Source organism: Triplophysa rosa, unplaced genomic scaffold (assembly GCF_024868665.1).
Source record: "Triplophysa rosa unplaced genomic scaffold, Trosa_1v2 scaffold171_ERROPOS963351, whole genome shotgun sequence".
Taxonomy (NCBI): domain Eukaryota; kingdom Metazoa; phylum Chordata; class Actinopteri; order Cypriniformes; family Nemacheilidae; genus Triplophysa; species Triplophysa rosa.
Window position 1 is genome coordinate 51,646 of NW_026634175.1, and position 19,717 is coordinate 71,362.

At 41.9% G+C, this 19,717-nt stretch overlaps 1 protein-coding gene across 1 annotated transcript in view; it reads left to right on the forward strand.

The window, feature by feature from the left end:
* The first annotated feature begins 7,644 nt into the window (after positions 1–7,644).
* Positions 7,645–19,717, forward strand: part of LOC130549765 (uncharacterized) — a 32,256-nt gene continuing 20,183 nt past the window's right edge. The window contains exons 1-6 of the mRNA XM_057327083.1: positions 7,645–7,724; positions 8,184–8,344; positions 15,277–15,567; positions 17,393–17,683; positions 18,834–19,109; positions 19,374–19,652. Coding sequence (XP_057183066.1) covers positions 7,645–7,724; positions 8,184–8,344; positions 15,277–15,567; positions 17,393–17,683; positions 18,834–19,109; positions 19,374–19,652 — 1,378 coding nt within the window. The remainder of the gene's footprint in view (positions 7,725–8,183; positions 8,345–15,276; positions 15,568–17,392; positions 17,684–18,833; positions 19,110–19,373; positions 19,653–19,717) is intronic.

A 19,717-nucleotide genomic window follows, 5' to 3' on the forward strand; every position in this document is an offset into this window, starting at 1 on the left:
ACTATTTGCACTAGCTCCGCCCACCAATATGTGATTGAAATAGAAAAAGTGTAAGAATGATACCATTTCAAATAGCGACTCCAGTGGTGTATGGTGTAAAGTCTGTTTAGCTTGGCATGGGAGACTGCGGTTATAATTCACCTCATTGAAAATGCTATTTAACCTTTTTCTATTACCTTACAGATCATAAAGCCATTTGTTTTCAATAAAATTTAATTAAGGTTTAAATTCATTTTAATTCATAAAGTTTAGGTTTAGGGTACGGTTAGGGGTAGGTGTAGGGCTTTAATATCTCAATAATTTGCCATCATTTTAATAATTATATTTATAAATATAATGATTTACACTGTTATTATTGCATAATGTTTAATGCACAAATAGTAACACTATATGCCACTATTTATAAGTAAATAGCGTCTAACTACTATTTCTTGTCACGGTTTGCGTGGCGGAGAACCCAAATGCAAGCAGCCAGAGGGATGAAGGGGTTAACACAACAGACTTTATTTAAACAAAGAAACAAAACAAAAGACCCACAATGGGGTAACGAAGACAGAACTAAATATAAAAAAAACAGAAACAAAAATACTTCCCTCGAGGGGGAAAAACAGAAGGAAAAAATAACAAGAACTAAACACATCCAAACATCAAAACACAAGGCTTAGACTGGATGAGACAAGGAGCAGGTATACATACATACACACAATCCACGAGCACAGGACAAAGAAACATGAGGGCATTAAATAGGGAAGACAAACGAAGGATAACGACACAGGGCAGGTGAGGGTAATCAGACACGGCCGGGAAACAATACAGGAAACGAGAGGGGCGGGGCCAATGACGAGACACTGGAGAGAACGCATATTATTGTCAAAAGGACAATAATATGTTTCTCTCCACATATAACCAAAGGCTTTGTCATGGCTCTGCCACAGGACCAAGGAAAACATGACTAATAGAGGCAGAGCCATGACAGAAAACATGACTAATAGAGGCAGAGCCATGACAGAAGCCCCCCCCCCCCCTTTAATGAGCACCTCCAGGTGCTCACCAAGGGGTAGACTGACGAGACAAGACCGAATGGGTGACAGATAGGACAAGGCAAAACAAAGAAAACAAAATCAAGGGTAGACATGACAAAATAATAACAGGATTGGGATGGGACAATAAAAATAACAAACATGGGAGGGGAGGTGGGGACAGACAAGGGCTTGTGGGGGGAACAGTCCTAGTCCCCGGCTGCGCTCGAGGGCGCGAAGTCCTGGGGGACTCAGGGGGGGGTTGGAGTCATAGGGGGAACCGCCGACTGGAATGTCGGCGGGACAAGGCTGGGCGCTGGCTGGAAGGCCGGCCGTACAAGGCTGGGGACTGGCTGGAAAGCCGGGTGGAAGGCCGGCTGGAAGGCCGGCTGGACAGGGCTTGACGCCGGCTGGAAGGCCGGCTGGACAGGGCTTGACGCTGGCTGGAAGGCCGGCTGGGATGCCGGCTGCTGCACCGGCTGGGACGCTGGACTGGATACCGGACTGGACTCCGGCTGCACCGAACTGGACGCCGGCTGCACCGGACTGGACGCCGCCTGGATCACCGGACTGGATGCTGGACGGGACGCCGGCTGGGACGCCTGCTGGACCACCGGCTGGGACACCGGCTGGACCACCGGCTGGGCTGTTGTCAGTGACCCCCTCCTCGACTTCTTCTTGGACCAGCCCACTCGACATGTGGCCGGCTGCAGAGAAGCGAGGGGAGACCCGGGTAGCTCTGTGCTGGAGGAGTCGGACGGGGAGTCCCACGACTCCCTTCTCCTTCGCCTCCTCCGGAGGCTGGTAGGGCTAGGAACCGCCGGGCTTGAGGAGGGAGGTACTGAGTTTCCCAGGGTGGCGACCGCCACTACACAATCCTCCGGAATGGGAGGTAGGCGGGAACTTGAGGAGCCTGGATGGTCGCTGGAGGAGAGGTCATTAACCATCTCCTGGAATGACCCCCTGACCATCCTCTCTCGATCCTCCAGAGATGGAGGGTTGACCAGGTCAGCAAGGAAGAAGGCGTTCAGAATGGCCTCGGGGAGAAAGCCTCTCCTCCTTGCCGATGCCTGGGCATACTCGGCGAGGGCCCGATCGCCCTGTGGAGGAAACGGACCGTCGCCCCTCTGGATCCTGGCAGTGGTCGACTGCCACCAATCGGCCAACTCCCGCCTGGTAGAGGCCGAGGTGCTGCCTGCTGGGTTCATTTGTGGCTCGTGGATTCTGTCACGGTTTGCGTGGCGGAGAACCCAAATGCAGGCAGCCAGAGGGATGAAGGGGTTAACACAACAGACTTTATTTAAACAAAGAAACAAAACAAAAGACCCACAATGGGGTAACGAAGACAGGACTAAATATAAAAAAACAGAAACAAAAATACTTCCCTCAAGGGGGCAAAAACAGCAGGACAAAATGACAAGAACTAAACACGACCAAACATCAAAACTTCAAAACACAAGGCTTAGACTGGATGAGACAAGGAGCACAAGGTACAGGTATACGTACATACACAGAATCCACGAGCACAGGACAAAGAAACATGGGGGCATTAAATAGGGAAGACAAACGAAGGATAACAACACAGGGCAGGTGAGGGTAATCAGACACGGCCGGGAAACGAGAGGGGCGGGGCCAATGACGAGACACTGGAGAGAACGCATATTATTGTTAAAAGGACAATAATATGTTTCTCTCCACACATAACCAAAGGTTTTGTCATGGCTCTGCCACAGGACCAAGAAAAACATGACTAATAGAGGCAGAGCCATGACAATTTCTACTTAATCCAAATAAAATACAGCTGTTTCGATAAGTGTAAATAGCATATCATTAAGAAATGCTGCTATTTTCACTTAGTATATACAGAACCTACTAAGTGTAAATAGCAATAGATGCTATTTACACTAAGTTTAAATAGCATCTATTGCAATTTACACTTAGTGCAAATAGCCGCTGCCTTACATTAATGAAATACAGACTATTTGGAGCACACAGCTTATTCTATATAAATCAAAAGTCACACTGGATGTGCCACGTTTTATCTGTATTCAGTATGATATATCTGTATTCTTGTAAAGACTTCTTGTCTTGAGTGTTGAGTGGTGAGATTTGGGTCAGCACTCAAACAAGAAAATGTCATTCACAAACCGCCGCTGTTTGACCTCTGCATGCCCTTGTGCGCTTCAGATGCAGGATTTGAAGATCAGTGGGCTGAACCAAAAGCTCTTAGAAAGGTTACAAAATGCTTGGTTTGCTGTCATGCTGCATCCAATGAAGATCTACAGGGACGATTCAGATTTAGAAAAATATTAAAGTAAACCTCAAGATCTGGAATCAGAGGAAATGGATTTGACTGGAAATTAAGATTTTACTTTTTTTTCTCTCTCACCATAGTGACACCAGTAAAAAATCAATCATGTTTTGGTTTTCTATAGTCATTCTAACAATTCTAACAAAATTCCTTGTTAAAGGAAAAATAAAATAAAAATTCTGTCATGAATTACTCACTCTCTAGTTGTTCCAAACCTGTATAAATTTCTTTGTTTGGTTGAACACAAAGAAACATTTTTGGAAGAATGTTAGCAACTGACATTTTTTAGGCATCACTNTGTCATGGTTCTGCCCCACCTTGTCTTGCTTTTCTTGACCTAGTGGCAGAACCATGATAGAACCTCTTGTTTTATGTGGAGAGAGACAGTTTTGGCATTCCATATACTCCCTCTCTCCGGTGTGGCGTCTCTGTTCCCGCCCTTTCGTCTCGTTATTGCTTGTTAATTAGTTCATGTCCCGCACCTGTCCCCTTCTTGATTTAGTCCCCTTTATATAGTCCTCTTGTTTCATTGTCCTGTGCTGGTTCATTGTCGTTTGTCTGGTGAGTGCCTGTTCTGTGTTAGTCTAGTCTAGTCTAGTCTAGTCTAGTCTAGTCTAGTCTAGTGTAGTCATTTGTAGTTCATGTTATGTTAATCTTAGTCTTGTTAGGTGTATTTAGTCTTAGTCCTGTCCAGTTGTAGAATCCCCTGTTTTGTTTTGTTACCCCCACGTGGGTCTTTGTTTTGTATTTATATTTTATTAAATGCCTTGTTAACCCCTTATCCGCTGTCTGCGTCTGGGTCCTCTGTACTGTGTCCTTGTTCCCTCACCATTCATGACAGAATGACCCAGCCAACGTCGGACCCAGCAGACAGAGGGATCTCAGCGAGAGGGGTCGATGCCGCCGGGCTCCCCTCCAGGGTCGAAGCTGCTGGACTCCCTTCCAGGGTTGAGGCCGCCAGACTCCCTTCCAGAGTCGGGACCGCCGGACTCCCATCCGGGGTCGAGACTGCCGGAACCCCGTCCAGGATCGAGACCGTCGGGCTCCCTTCCAGGGTTGAGGTCGACGGGTTTCCCTCCAGGGTCGAGACCGCCGGTGTTCTGTTCCCGTCACAGATCCCTGCCAGCGTCCCAGCTGTTACCCAGGCCTGTTGAGTCGACTCCTTGTCTTGTTTGTTGTGTCTGTCCTTGTTTGCTGCCCAGCTGCCAGAGAGCGCTGCCCAGCCGTCGGAGATCGCTGCCCAGCTGCCAGAGAGCGCTGCCCAGCCTCCGTTTTCCCCCCCTGTCTCGTCGACATCCAGGCCTGCCCAGCCGGTGATAGCCGGCCTCCCAGCCGGTATTCCAGCCGGCGCCATGTCCAGTCCAGCTGGCCTTCCAGCCGGCACCATGTGTTGTCCAGCCGGCCTTCCAGCCGGCACCATGTACTGTCCAGCCGGCCATCCAGCTGGCACCATGTACTGTCCAGCCGGCCTTCCAGCCGGTGCCATGTACTGTCCAGCCGGCCATCCAGCTGGCGCCGTCTGTTGTCCAGCCGGTGCCATGTACTGTCCAGCCGGCCATCCAGCCGGCGCCATGTGTTGTCCAGCCGGCCTTCCAGCCGGCACCATGTACTGTCCAGCCGGTGCCATGTATTGTCCAGCCGGCCTTCCAGCCGGTGCCATGTACTGTCCAGCTGGCCATCCAGCTGGCGCCGTGTGTTGTCCAGCCGGCCTTCCAGCCGGCACCATGTATTGTCCAGCCGGCCTTCCAGCCTGTGCCATGTACTGTCCAGCCGGCCATCCAGCTGGCGCCATGTGTTGTCCAGCCGGCCTTCCAGCCGGCGCCATGTGCTGTCCAGCCAGCCTTCGTGCCGGCGCCATGTCTTGTTTGGACTTTTTTTTTCAATGTATCACGTTTTTGGTCGTGTTTTGTGTAGTTATGATTTTTATAATCATAATCATATTTTACAAATATAATGCAAAATATAGTTTATCCATGTATGAACATGTATCATTTAACTATATATGACTCAAATATTTGTGTATTTGGAAAAATATTTGTTACATATATGAAAACGGCCATTTTTGTAATATTTTGAAATATATTATGCATATACAGTATATACAAGTATTTGACATATATTTGTATATCTGTGAAAACCATACAAGAACAAGTACATTATATATGTGTTTTACATATATTTCCATATATACATTTTCTGTATGGGTATACTCGATCTTTCATGTTTTCATTTGAGAACAGAAAACTATACAGGACATAAAAATCCTCCAGTTTACAGAATCTGTCATTGAGGCTTCCAATGGCTGTGTCAACCAAGGGCAGAAAACATTATCTTCTGAAAGACTCTTCTGGAGTGGATTGTGTCTAATCTCTGCCCTCATAAAGGAATTTCCGTGATGTTTTGCGTTCTTTTCTTAGGCAATGTCATGTCAATATCTAGAGCATCTGCTATCTCTCTCGCATCCGTTTGACAGGCAGAAAGTCCACTTTCCCTGAAATTATTCAAACTCACTCCCTGAGTTTCCTCTTAAGTGTTTCTAAAGAAACTCTCAAAAATTTAGCTCATATGGTTAATCTGATACAAAACATTGAACCAGATTACCACACACAGGACAAACCGCCAGGTCGTCATCTCATTCTGTATGCTCTTTGCTATGGACAAAGTCTTTCTTCTCCACAGCAAATGTCTGGAGGGCAGACGGGGCTTTGACAATCTCGAGCATCTGGTAACGTACGCATGGATTAAAGTGAAAAAAATTATTCTGACTGATTTTTTTTCAGGCCAAGTCATATTCCTTTAACCAATAGCTTTTTAAAACTGTGTTTTGAACCACTTTACATAGTATTTCCAGTTTGCGTATTTTAAAAGCTATTTTTAATCTATGAAAAATATATACTTACCTAGACAAATAATCAACCATCTATAACTTTTCAGTGCATTTTTTAATTTATCTTATAAGACCAAACAATGTTTTCTGAAACTCTTAATAATTAACAGGAAAAAATAACAATATAAAAGGACCACTAAAGACCAAAAATGTTGTTTGTATTTGTCTCCAGAGTGCTTTTCACTTTTTCTGCCTTTTGGCTTTGAAACCATATTCCTGAAGCTTGGCTACACCTGACACCCGTTTCAGTGTTTGACAAGCTACATGACTAGTTTCAGTGTTTGACTAGCTACAGTAACTAGTTTCATTGTTTGACAAGCTACATGACTAGCTACAGTGTTTGAATAGCTTGTCCAAGACGACTGTTAAAAAGGTAGCCTATCACTTTAACATTTACATGGCGACGTGGCACTGCTTATCACGTGACACACCGCAGAGCCACAGCAGCTGTATGACTGATGCGTTGCAATTTTTCTTTTTTACTCAAAAAAATTCACAAACTGTTAACTATGGCATGAAATATCTGACATTCCGATTGTCAAATATGTGCATGTGAATGTGTTTTGTTGTTTAAACACTTTTATAATGATCGCGTTAGTTGAGCTATAAGCGGGCGCCGCCATGTTTGTTTCTGCCGCGGTCTGAGATCTGTCGGATTTACATCACGTGAATTCATCCACTTCTCTTAAAAACACAAACGTAAGTGCCTGGTGAACTGGTAGAAGAATTGAGTGATNTTCCATCCTCAGACCAATGGGCAGTGTGAGCGAGCCAACCAGGATCTCGAAGCAGACTCCGCTGTTTAACGTCACAGAATCCCAGTTCCTGGAGCCAACAGCTCTCCTGGATTGAATACGCCCACAACTCTCTTCCGGTATCCTCCTCAGGTATGTCCCCTTTTGAATGTTCTGTGGGTTACCAACCTCCCTTGTTTCCCTCTCAGGAACTCGATGCTGCAGTCCCTTCTGCTCTGGCCTTCTTCAGCGTTGTCGCCGCACCTGGACGAGGGCCAGAGAGGTTCTGGCCCGAACCTCCCAGAAGACCAAAGCAGCAGCAGATAGCCACCGGTCTTCTCCTTCGGCCTAACGTGTGTGGTCAACGGGTATGGTTATCCACCATGAACCTGCCTCTCCGGGTGCCCTCTCCAAGTTGGCTCCGAGGTTCATTGGACCATTCCGCATCACCAAGGTGGTTAACCCGGTGGCCGTCCGGCTCAAGCTTCCCCCGCACTCTTGGTCGAGTCCACCCTGTTTTTCATGTTTCCAGGGTCAAACCCGTCGTCACATCCACCCTCAACCCTGCCAGCAAACGCCCCGTTCCCCCCCCCCCCGCGCCTGGTGGACGGATCCCCGATGTACACCGTCAGGAAACTGATGGACTACGCCGACGTGGCCGGGGTTATCAGTATTTAGTGGACTGGAAAGGTTATGGTCAGAGGAGAGGTGCTGGGTGCCGTCTCGCGACATCCTGGACCGGTCGCTGATCGTGGACTTCCACCGGAAGCGAGGTGAGCCCTCCCCCTAGACGCCCTGTGGCGCCTGTGGGGGGGGGTAATGTCGTGATCTCAGTCTTGTCGTGACCTTCTTGTCTGGTGTGAGTGTTTGTTTTGTTTTGTCAATCTCTTGTGGAATCGTTTTGGCGTTCTCCACGTGTTTTGTGTCTACATCATTAGCCCTGTCCCCGTGTCTCCCCTTCAGGCTTTCCTCTCACCGGGTTTCCATCACCTCATCACCTACACTCCTGTTGCTCATCTCTAATTAGCAGTCCCCCCTGGTTCCTTATTATTATTCACCTGTTGTTCATTCCCCGTTGATTAGGTCCCCTCTATTTAAGCCCTCTTGTTTTCTTGTCTTTTGTCAGACCGTTGCGTGTGTAATGCCAGCACTGACTGCCACAGTCTTGTTCAGGTTTTGTGTCATAGTCTTATTATCTCTTAGTCGTGTTTATTTGTTTTTTGTTGCTCCAGTGTTTTGTTGCTCTTGGCTACTCTCTTCTCCCCTGTACCTCCTCAGTTTCTCTGGCGTCTCGGACCTCCGCTCTCTTCACCTCCCGGCATCGCCTCACAAGGGATCACCACAGACATCCGGATTCTGCCAGCGGGTCGAGACCCCTCCCCGCCGAGCCTCCGTTAAAGTCAAGGTTGCCACTGTTTGGATTCTATTTCTGTTCTTACCGTGAGTGCCGCTGGGTCGAGTCATCTCCCCACGGGCTCACGAGGTACCTGTAGCTGGTTTCCGGTGGACTGTTGTGTGTTCAATAAAACCCTCTTTTCCCGCATTTGAGTCTCCGAATCTCTTATTCCTACTGAGTCATGACAGCATATTAACCCTTAAAAGAGCTCTTAAGGTCCAAAATTTTAGAGTAGCGAGGAGGACTTTTAAGAGACTTAAGAGTTTCTTTAGCAGCAGAGAAAATGGAGAAACACGAAAAGTGAAGAAGAAATGTGTTGCAATGCATGACAATTTCCATATTACTTAAAGGTTTATCGATTTTTTTATTGTTTTTGTGTGTGTTCAACTTTTGATTATTCTTGTATAGCTGCTTTGATGCAATGCAAATTGTAAAATGCGCTATAACATAATAATGACATTAATTGAATGACAGTGAGTTAATAAGACACGACACATTAGATGTTTGTGACCGATCCTATTAGAGACACGGGCTGTATTAAGACCTCATGGGCCCGGGCTATGAATTACCACAGGCCCCCATAGAATATGGAGTTATTCTGCGGACTATATTAAAAAGGAATTGCAAACTGCATTTGCAAATGCGTTTTCTATTTGTCGTGTCAAAATTGTGACATAATTCAAACGCAAATGCAAACCGTTTCATTTGCATTTACGCAACGTACAATGTCTGCCAAATTTCAAAAGGAAAAGCAAAGTCTATTTGCAAATGAATTACCTTGTCTTACGAGTTACGACCCTGCCATATTTAAATCGCAATAGCAATTCCCCATATGCTATTTCACTTCCTCTGGGTCGCGTATTAAGCCTGCCAAAACTCAAATGAAATCGCAAATCCCTTTGCATTTGCGTTTCCTCTGACTTGTACAGAAACCTGTCAATCAATGGCGGGGGTGGGCTTATTCAATGGGGCGTGTTTGTATCGGGAAGTGACGTCATTCACCGTCGCAGTGGTGGCAGTCAGTCCAACACAAGGTGACACCGTCAGGGCGACACCGGTTGTGGCTAAAAGGGATTCAGCTACAGCTAAAAGCCAAAATAACAATAATGGAACAAATGAGATCAGATGCAAAGTTTCATATAGAGAAAATCTTTACAATGAATCACAATTGCGGTATTTAACAAGTATAATTTAAAGAAGTTCAACGGGCTCGATAAACAGATGAACACAAACAGTGGTCTGGTGATTTCAATGAGCTACCAATAAAAGTCATATTGAAGCGTGTGGATTCATCATAATTACATGATTTCTCAGGTTGGTGCATCAGCTGATGGGCTCATTTACGCACATGTTGTTGAAAAGGCTGTTCGGAAATTAAATTTTAAATACAGCAACAACTCCATCCAGTAATTTGTAGATGACAGCTACTTCTTGTCCAGCAAACTCACTAAAACACTGGAGCACAGTTTGTCTTTGTCTCACTATGTTATGATACACAAATAAAGAGATGTAGAATTCACGTACTTTTGTAATTTATTATTAACTTGTTATATGCATAATGAACAACAATGATAATGCAGGATGCTGTTTATTCATACAAAGTGAACATGTTTTGTTATGGTTTACAACACGTATTAATCATGATGCAAATTACGGTCACAGTGTTGTCAAGAAATGTCATGTCCTCGGAGTACTGTGAAAACGAATATCATAAACAAACATGTTAGAGGAATGTTGCAGAAGGTGATGATTACCATCCTGCACCGAAGTTTCACATGCTAAGTGATGCCGCTCTGAGCCCAGAGTTCCAGCGCGAGTTATTTCCAAACAAAAAAACTGAAAACTGCACTGTTTTCAACGCCGATTGTGAGTGCAGTGTAACTTCACTCCTATGTGTTTAGCTGTATCACATGTATGTATCTACTTAAGTTCCAGTCGACGGTGAATGACGTCACTTCCCGATACAAACACACCCCGTTGAATAAGCCCACCCCCGCCATTGATTGACAGGTTTCTGTACAAGTCAGAGGAAACGCAAATGCAAAGGGATTTGCGATTTCATTTGAGTTTTGGCAGGCTTAATACGCGACCCAGAGGAAGTGAAATAGCATATGGGGAATTGCTATTGCGATTTAAATTTGGCAGGGTCGTAACTCTAAGACACAGGTAATTCATTTGCAAATAGACTTTGCTTTTCCTTTTGAAATTTGGCAGACATCGTACGTTCGCGTAAATGCAAATGCAAACGGTTTGCAATTGCGTTTGAATTATGTCACAATTTTGACACGAACAAATAGAAAACGCATTTGCAAATGCAGTTTGCAATTCCTTTTTAATATAGTCCGCAGATCATTCCATAATAGAATGTGGAACGCATCTCTTCGCTTAAAAATGCGAATTCAGCGCTCAGGAATGTCTTTTAAAGGCACAACGGAGAACGCGAGGGTCTCTCGAGACGCGCTATTTCATAACAAACTTGCTGTATGAACTACATGATGGGGCAGATAGTGAGGAGGCCGCCGATGGAAGGCCGCTTGTCTCGGGGCGACCCGCGTTCAGGTGCATTAGCCTCAACCGAAACGGTACCTACTTGCTCCGTCTCAATAGCTCCAGAAACAGTTAAATGCGTTTCATCACGGCCATCTGCATTAAAAAGCACGCAAAAAAATCGACGCATTAGCCATTTCATTAAGACATTAACCTGTCAATTTGGCTTGTTTATAGCGAATATATATATAAAATAGAGTTCGTTTAAACACAAAATTAAACTAACCTAAAATTGTGAGGCAGGATGACCCTTCATGGGCCCAGTCAACTCCGTCTTCATCAGCTTTTGTGAAATATCCTAATAACTTTGGAATCTTATTAAGTAACTCCTGTCTTCGCTGCTGCTTGTCTCTTAAGTTTTTTTCTTTTTTGAGCCCCACTCTCACATTTTTTGGTAAAACCCGACATTTTAGCAGATTTTAGCAGCTCTCCAACTTTCCAGCCTAATAATTCCCACGGTTAAGATAATGAAATGTAAATTTGACACATAATCATTGGAAATCAGATTTTACCAATCAAATGGCTTTAATTTTTGATTGACCTGCAAATAAACCTATGGGATGATTGCCGCGCTAAGGATGTCCGCATCCACCAATCACCCCCACTCTTTTCGCAGTTTGGGTTGCTCCTGGAGCCAGCACTTTTTTTCCCACACGATCTACTGCACCGCTGGCTGCGTTGCGCGTCACTACTCAGAGACGTAGATAATTATTTTAAATACGTAATTAAAAAAAAAAAATTTGTGTAAAGGCCGGGCCCCCTTGCAGTGACGGGCCCTGGGCTTAAGCCCCGGTAAGCCCTTGCGTTAATGCGGCCATGGAGACACGCTAACATCTCCCAGACAGCGCAGAAATGCCATAGCGCCAGAAATAGAAGAAATCACTACATGAACATATTTAGCAACTGGAGAAATGCAGCTCTGCAGCAGAGATGATTTGGTTCTGTCACAACCTTCTATAGTGATCACACAAACAATTACAGCACTTACAGAAACTTATTGTGTCACTGTTCATTTTCTATCAAATACGTTGACATTAACAGAACGGTAAATAAAAAATAAACGTGTGTGTGCATGAGTATGGTAAAACAGAAAAAATTACACTAACTAATGACTAATGACCCTATACTTAAAAGCGCTCTTTTTTCCTTCTTGGCCAACCAACCAATCACAGTCTTCAAAAGACATAGCAACGGGGTCAGCCCCGCCTCCTCACTAAGATAAAAGTTTTTGTCTTTTCCTTGCTCAGAGTTTCTCTCAGATTGATCCTGAATCACTTTTAAGCTAAGACTCCTACGTAGAAGTTTTTAAGCTAAATTAAGAGCTTTCTTAGAAGCCTGGGCCCTGAAGTATTAAAAGAAGTGGGTTGGTTCATCATAGCCACCCGCAACAAAGCAGCTAGCTCCTAGTTCAGGATCAGCTCATGACCAGCACATGACCATCTTAAACCAGCTAAGGACCAGCTCAAACCAGCTAAGGACCAGCACATGACCAGCTCAAACCAGCTAAGGACCAGCACATGACCAGCTCAAACCAGCTACCATGCTTCAAAACATACCTAACCAGCATATGCAGTTTTTTCAATTGGGTAGGTTGTGGCATGTTGATACATATTTGCAGCAATATATATCCTGTTTTAAACAGAGTTGAGCATGTGTTCCTTATTTCGTTATTTTTTCTCTGACTCTGTCTCTCTGTCCTTGTCTTTCAGAAGATGGTGAAATCTGCAGTTGTCCATGTAGTAGCTGTTTTTTTTCTGGAATTATTATTACAATTATAAGAAATGTATGTACAATCTTGAATATGCCCCAAAGTCATCTTTGTGTCTCTCCAGTTTTTTAATTAACATGCCGATATCTTCAAATGCCACGGCATATGATACCATATTTAGTTTAAAATTAATGAATAAAACAACAACAACACATACTCAAGGATTATACTATGGAAAGGCAGCTAATGCGATTAAACAACATGTTGTGCATATAGGAACGACTCTTTACTACTTCGTTTTTGTCAGCTTTATGTAACACTGCCGTTGAACTGACACAGAGGGACCAAACTCCATTTAATGATCTGCTAAATTAATATTACCAATTTGATGGCAAAAGATATATGCTGCACAGTAGCCTTTGTGACATTTAGTCAGTGATTCTTCTTTTCAAAAACATACAGTCCACTGCACTATGACTGGAACTGACTTGCACTGAAAGAAACTGGCAGAGAACCACCAAGTGTAGGACTCCTATTATTTCCACTCCATACCAGGATGTTGTAAACACTACAAATATGCTGGCCCTTTTCACTGCAGCCTGACAGATGAGTAATTCACTTTTCCCTTTACACAATGTAAAAATTTACATCTTTACATTTTTGGAATCATAAGTAGCATAAGCATACTTGCTCCATCACATCTTTAAACCTGGAGTTGCTTTAAAGAAGTTATAAGAATTCAGTACTTGGACTTCTGTTCATGAATAGTATTTGACATTTAAAAAGTACTTATAGTATATTTATACAATATATAAATATATTGTACATAGTATATTGCAAAATGTAATGCAGCATGCTATATAATACATTTTATTAACAAAGTATTACATTTTATATCTCTAGTGCTAGTTTTTTCTTCAAGAGTATACAGAAATATAATTTTAATAATTAATTTAATTATTAAATATAATACTTCGATAACATCTGATTCTTCATTTCAATATTTCAGTAATTGGGATGCAAATAAATGATAATGATGAAAGTATTAGTAAATGAATGTCACGCAAATACCTAACCAAGACCCTAAGGGACTTTTATTTTGAAACGTATTCCACCGCAGGCGGGACTTGGTCAGGAAATAGCAAAGCGTTTGTATCTAATGAATACGAGTTTTTACTAGTTAAAATTAAATTGTGGAGCTCTGTAATTATAATTCTTACTAGTAAGAATTAAATTAGAGAGCTCTCTAATTCAGTTGTTACTAGTAAGAATTACAATTGTAGAGCTCTTATACAGTTTTTACTCGTAACAATTGAATTAGAGAGCTCTCTATTGGAATAAGAGAGATCTGCAATTGTATTTTTACTAGTAACAATTGAATTAGAGAGCTCTGCAATTAAATGTTTACTATTAAGAATTTAATTAGAGAGCTCTATAAACTGAATTATTCCTAGTAAGTATGAAATTAGAGAGCTCTGTAATTAAATTCTTACTAGTAAAAATAGAATTATAGAGCTCTCTAATCGTAATTGTTACTAGTAAAAATTGAATTCTAGAGCTCTCTAATTGAATTCTTACTAGTAAAAATGCAATTACGACGAGTAAAGCTGTGGACAATTTAGGCTAATTCGGCTTGCCATAGCCACTTTATTAAGTTCTGTTGCATATTAAGTTCTTTAGACTTTGGAAGTTGGAGGTTTTTCTTTTGGAAAGTGTAAATCCAACTTTTCTAAAAGCTTTTTGTTGTATTTTCCTTCCACTGATTCCTGATCACCAGTATGAGGTTTTAGAAAGTGTTTTGAATTGGTGTTTTATAGACAGTGAAGATGATTTTAAAAATTAGGTTTTGTGTGTCCTTTCAGGTTAAGTTTAATTATGAAAAAAAACACTTTTGACTAAAATATTTTATTTCAAATATTTTTACTGTGAAGTTTCATGTTTATGTCTGTGTATAGTTTTGAGATTGTGTTAATAGTGAGAACATTAATTGTTTTATGAATTGTGTGTTAGCAAACAGGAAAAACTGCAATTGTAAGAAACTTAATCCCCGTGTGTCATGGCTTTGCTTCCTTAGTCATGTTTTTCTTGGTCCTGTAGCAGAGCCATGACAAAGTCTTTGGTTATGTGTGGAGAGAAACATATTGTTGTCCGTTTGACAATAATATACGTTCTCTCCAGTGTCTTGTCATTGGCCCCATTCCTCTCGTTTCCTCGTTATTTTTCCCTGAGTGTTTAATGTCCCACACCTGTCCCATGTCGTTATCCCTCGTTTGTGTTCCTATATTTACCCTCATGTTTCTTTGTCCTGTGCTCGTGTATTGTGTATGTGTTCATGCCGTCGCCCGTGTTCCTGTGTCGTGTGAGAACTGTGAGTCTTGTGCTTTTGCTTTAGTTTTAGTTTTATCCTGCCTTGTTTTAGTTTAAGACGTTGTGTCGAGTTCCTTGAGTTTAGTTATTTGTCTTGTTTTCATTTTGCCCCTCGTGGGAAGTCTTTTGTTTTATATATATATATTTCTGAGTTCCGTTTTCCCCATTGTGGGTGTTTTGTTTCTGTTTAAATAAATATATCTGTTAACCCCTTCACTGCCGTTGCCTGCGCTTGGGTTCTTCTTCACCACCAGTCGTGACACCGTGTATCAATATTTGTGTTAACCTCATTTTCTACTTTATTCAGTTTTACCCAGAGCTACAGTGAGAGTAACACCAGAAACATCTGTGTTCACTGGAGAGACAGTCACTCTGAAGTGTGAGATAGAGAAACTTTACACATCATTACACTGGAGATATCTGTGGTATAAAGACAGAAGTGAAGTGCTGAACTCTGAGCGTTACACAGTAAACACAAACACTCTCACTATCAGTTCAGTTACTCAATCTGATCAGGATGAGTTCTGGTGTAGAGGAGAGAGAGCTGGACGCCCCTCATCCTCACATGACAGTGGTCATGTGACTCTCTCCATTAAAGGTCAGTCATGACTATAATTGACCCTTCGCTAAGCCACGCTGAAAACCGCCACAGGCCAATCGTGGTTTAGCAACCGTAACTAGGCGCGGGAGGTCTGTCAAGCTTTCGAGCGAGGGAAACATGCCGAAGCATTTTGCGTATGGATTGTGTAAATCTGATAGCCAGTATCCTAAAAGTTTGGACGGGGTGGTGGAATTTTTTCCCTTCCCGAAACCTAAAACCCAAGGGGAGAAATGCCGGACGTGGATCAAGCAGTGTGGAAGGTCATTCACAACAAAATGTGGGACATTCTAAAACGCTTAACGTCAAAAACGCTTAACGTAGCTAAACAGCGATCAAGGAAAACCAAATTTCTGTCAAACCTTCCTTGTATTAAACACTTGCTGCTGTCAAAAGAACGAGCTCTTGGTCCACGGATAAAGTGAATAATATCACGTTAAGCGTTTTCTCCCCCATAGAAGTCCATTATAAGGAAACAGCTTAACGTGGCGTAATGTAGCTAAACAGCGATCAAGGAAAACCAAATTTATGTCAAACCTTCCTTGTACTAAACACTTGCTGCTGTCAAAAGAACGAGCTCTTGGTCCGCGGATAAACGGCAACGCCAATTAGCCTACTGACGCAATTAGCCACGCGAGCATTCGTGCCACAAGAACGCGCTGTATCATCTCATTTATATTTCTGTCCCTTTTGTCAGAGCTTTTAGAAACATTTGTGCTGTTTTGTTCTAGTTTGCTCCACAGGCTATTCAGCTCGATGTAACAACACTGAAAGCCAGGAGTTAGCAACTTTACCTTTCAGCGTCATTTCTTAATATTGGTTTCAGACAGGGCATAAAGAGTAGGCTACGCCACTTTTCAACACAATGCACGGTGGCTTTTGAAGTATTAATTACAACTAAAATGACATTTGTCTAAGCCACGTTAAGCTGTTTTCTCTTATAATGGACTTCTATGGTGAGATCGCTTAACGTGATATTCACTTTATCCGCGGACCAAGAGCTCGTTCTTTTGACAGCAGCATGTGTTTATTAGAAGTAAATTTTGACAGAAACTTGGTTTTCCTTTATCGCTGTTTAGGTACGTTAAGCTACGTTAAGCGTTTTAGAATGTCCCACTAAAGGTCGACAGGATTAACAAAAACACCTATGTTTGCTCCAAGGTAAGAGCACGCTAATGTTAGCTAGCTAGCTAACTCAGCACATCATTGCTTGGAAATAATGACGGTTCTTTGTTCATAATGCATATATTTGAGCGCAAAATAAGATGATTAAAGACAATACGGAAATTTGTTTGTGTTGTTGATGATGTATGGCTCAGCTCAGCATCTCTGGCTCTTGCCAAGTCCAAGGCGTAGATTAGACCCACGACGTGTGAGCAGTAGCCTGGTAGTAGCCCACAAATATTTCACATGTTCGCCAAGAATGACTAATTATCTCCTTGGGAATGTCTGACACCGGTGCATACACACTGTAATACACTTTCCAGGCGTGAAAGCTTGACAGGCGTAGCAACAGTAACTAAGGAGGGCGGGGCTTAGCGAAGGGTCAATTGGCTCATTTTAAAAATTCTGTCATTTGTGTGCCTCTAATATAGAACTAAATATAGTCACTTTATTTGACAAAATTAGTGTGTAATACAATTAATTGTTACCCCTCATCACTATTTAATTACTTTGACAATTACAGTAAATTTAGCTTTTCTTAATAACTTGTAATAAAAATGTGTAAATTATCTTTCAGAATTTTTTTTAATGACAAATTGCATTTCATGAAGCTGACTCTCTGTAATCAAAGATTCACAACCTGATTTTCTTCTTTCCTCAGCTTTACCCAGAGCTACAGTGAGAGTAACACCAGACACATCTGTGTTCACTGGAGAGACAGTCACTCTGAAGTGTGAGATAGAGAAACTTTACACATCATTACACTGGAGATATCTGTGGTATAAAGACAGAAGTGAAGTTTCTAAGACTCCACGTTACACAGTAAACACAAACACTCTCACTATCAGTTCAGTTACTCAATCTGATCAGAATCAGTTCTGGTGTGAAACAGAGATTCATGGACGACCACAAACTTCACAAACAAGCTCTGCTGTTTCTCTTACTGTGATGGGTGAGTTTAATATCATCTCATGTGTGTTAAAGAAACATCAGGTCAGCGATCATGTTATATCAGTGTTTTAGGAGGACCAGAAATATATGGTTTCATTTTCATTAATCATTCAGATTTCTGGATATAAGCAGTCTATGATAAAAGAGTTCTTTAACTGTATTTACCCAGAGCTACAGTGACTGTAACATCATTTATTGTGTACTTATAGATTCATTTGTTTATATATGATAGATTAATTTCATTTTATAGGTGACCAGATTGCTTTCTTGATATTAAAAGCTTTTTTGAGAAAGATCTATAGTCGAAAACAAAACATGCACAATAAATCGACAAACATAAAACAAGAGACAATTATGAAAACCACAAATGTGTTGAGATGAACAATGTTGGATCTTTCATGTTTTCAAAGCCATTTATAACTTTTAAAATTCAAATAGAAATGCTGTGTTGAAAGATGAAATCCACTGTCCTGTACTTTTATAATTAAATGTACTTTCTTTGCAGTAATAAGATGATCAGAGTATATAAAACCCTTTCCACCTGCAACACATGAGATTAAAATCAGTGATGTGCCAGAGAATGACAGACAGCTCCAGAGTTACAGAGACTGTAGATTAAAACATGACTGTAAAAATAAAAAAGTGCTTTACCCAAAAATGAATGACATTTTATTTCATAATTTACTTACCAGCATGCTATACCAGATGACTTCTTTACTTCAGCTAAACAGAAATGAACCATTTTACGTTACAACGTTGTAATCTTTAGCCCGTATATTTCAGGTTTTTCTGTCATGTTTCAGTCTCCTGTAGTATACAGCACTCAAGAGGTTATCCTTGTATAACTTTATTAATAAATTATATTATAGTTCAACTTTGTTTTCATTGTGTTGCTTATACAGTAAGAGGCTCTATAAATTAAACAAAATCAGATCAATTCCTTCCTGAAATTAAATGTTCTTTCTATTTTCGGTTTTATTTGTACCAACAAAATTCCGTTCAGGCTCAGCATTTTATTATTTCATTTTTATATAGTTTTCTTTGTTTTCAACTAAAGATAGGAAGTCAAACATTAAGGATGGCAGTGAATCAGATGAAGCAGATGAACTCTGAGACTCTTCAGCATCTGAATGTGTTTTATTCTCCTGCAGGATCAAAACCAAAAGCTGAACTCAGATCAGATACTGAAGGATCTGTACTGACGGGAAACACAGTGACTCTGAAGTGTCTCATGAATCAGTTCACTGGATGGAAGTTTTACTGGTACAAACACACACAGAACACTGAGAAGACGACAACAGATGAAAACTACTACACAATTCCCACCGTTACAGTTTCAGATGGAGGTCTGTACTGGTGTAGAGCTGGAAGAGGGAATCCAGTCTATTACACAGACTACAGTGATGTTCTGTGGATCAATGTTACAGGTGAGAGATTATGGACCTCAGTTAGCACAGATGCTATATGTAATCTGACAGTCTGTTCTATAGGTTCACTGTCACAATGCCTTAAAGGAATACATTCCTATAGTGTACCCAAAATTAACATCCATGGATCCGTCTATACTAAATGACATGGCAAATAAAAGACTTTCAGCATGCTATTTTGATGCGCAAAGATGAGTTATGAGTGATCAAATATAGACTACAGGGGGGTTTTAATAAAGATTCAAGCTGTGTTTTTCTTCTCAGGTGGTTCTTCTTCAGTGTCTCTGATCATCAGACCCAACAGAACTCAACACTTCTCATCTGAATCTCTCTCTCTGAGCTGTGAGGATCACAGGAACTCTACTGGATGGACAGTGAGAAGATACACAAACACACTGGAAACTTGTCCATCATCATCAGTCAGATCTACAGGAACAGAATCTACATGTACAATCACATCTCTCATCACATCTGACACTGGAGTGTACTGGTGTGAGTCTGAATCTGGACACAAACTTCATCCTGTTAATATCTCAATACACAGTGAGTTTATCATTCTGTATTTATTAGCTTCACAAAATATCACTATTATTACATTACATTACATT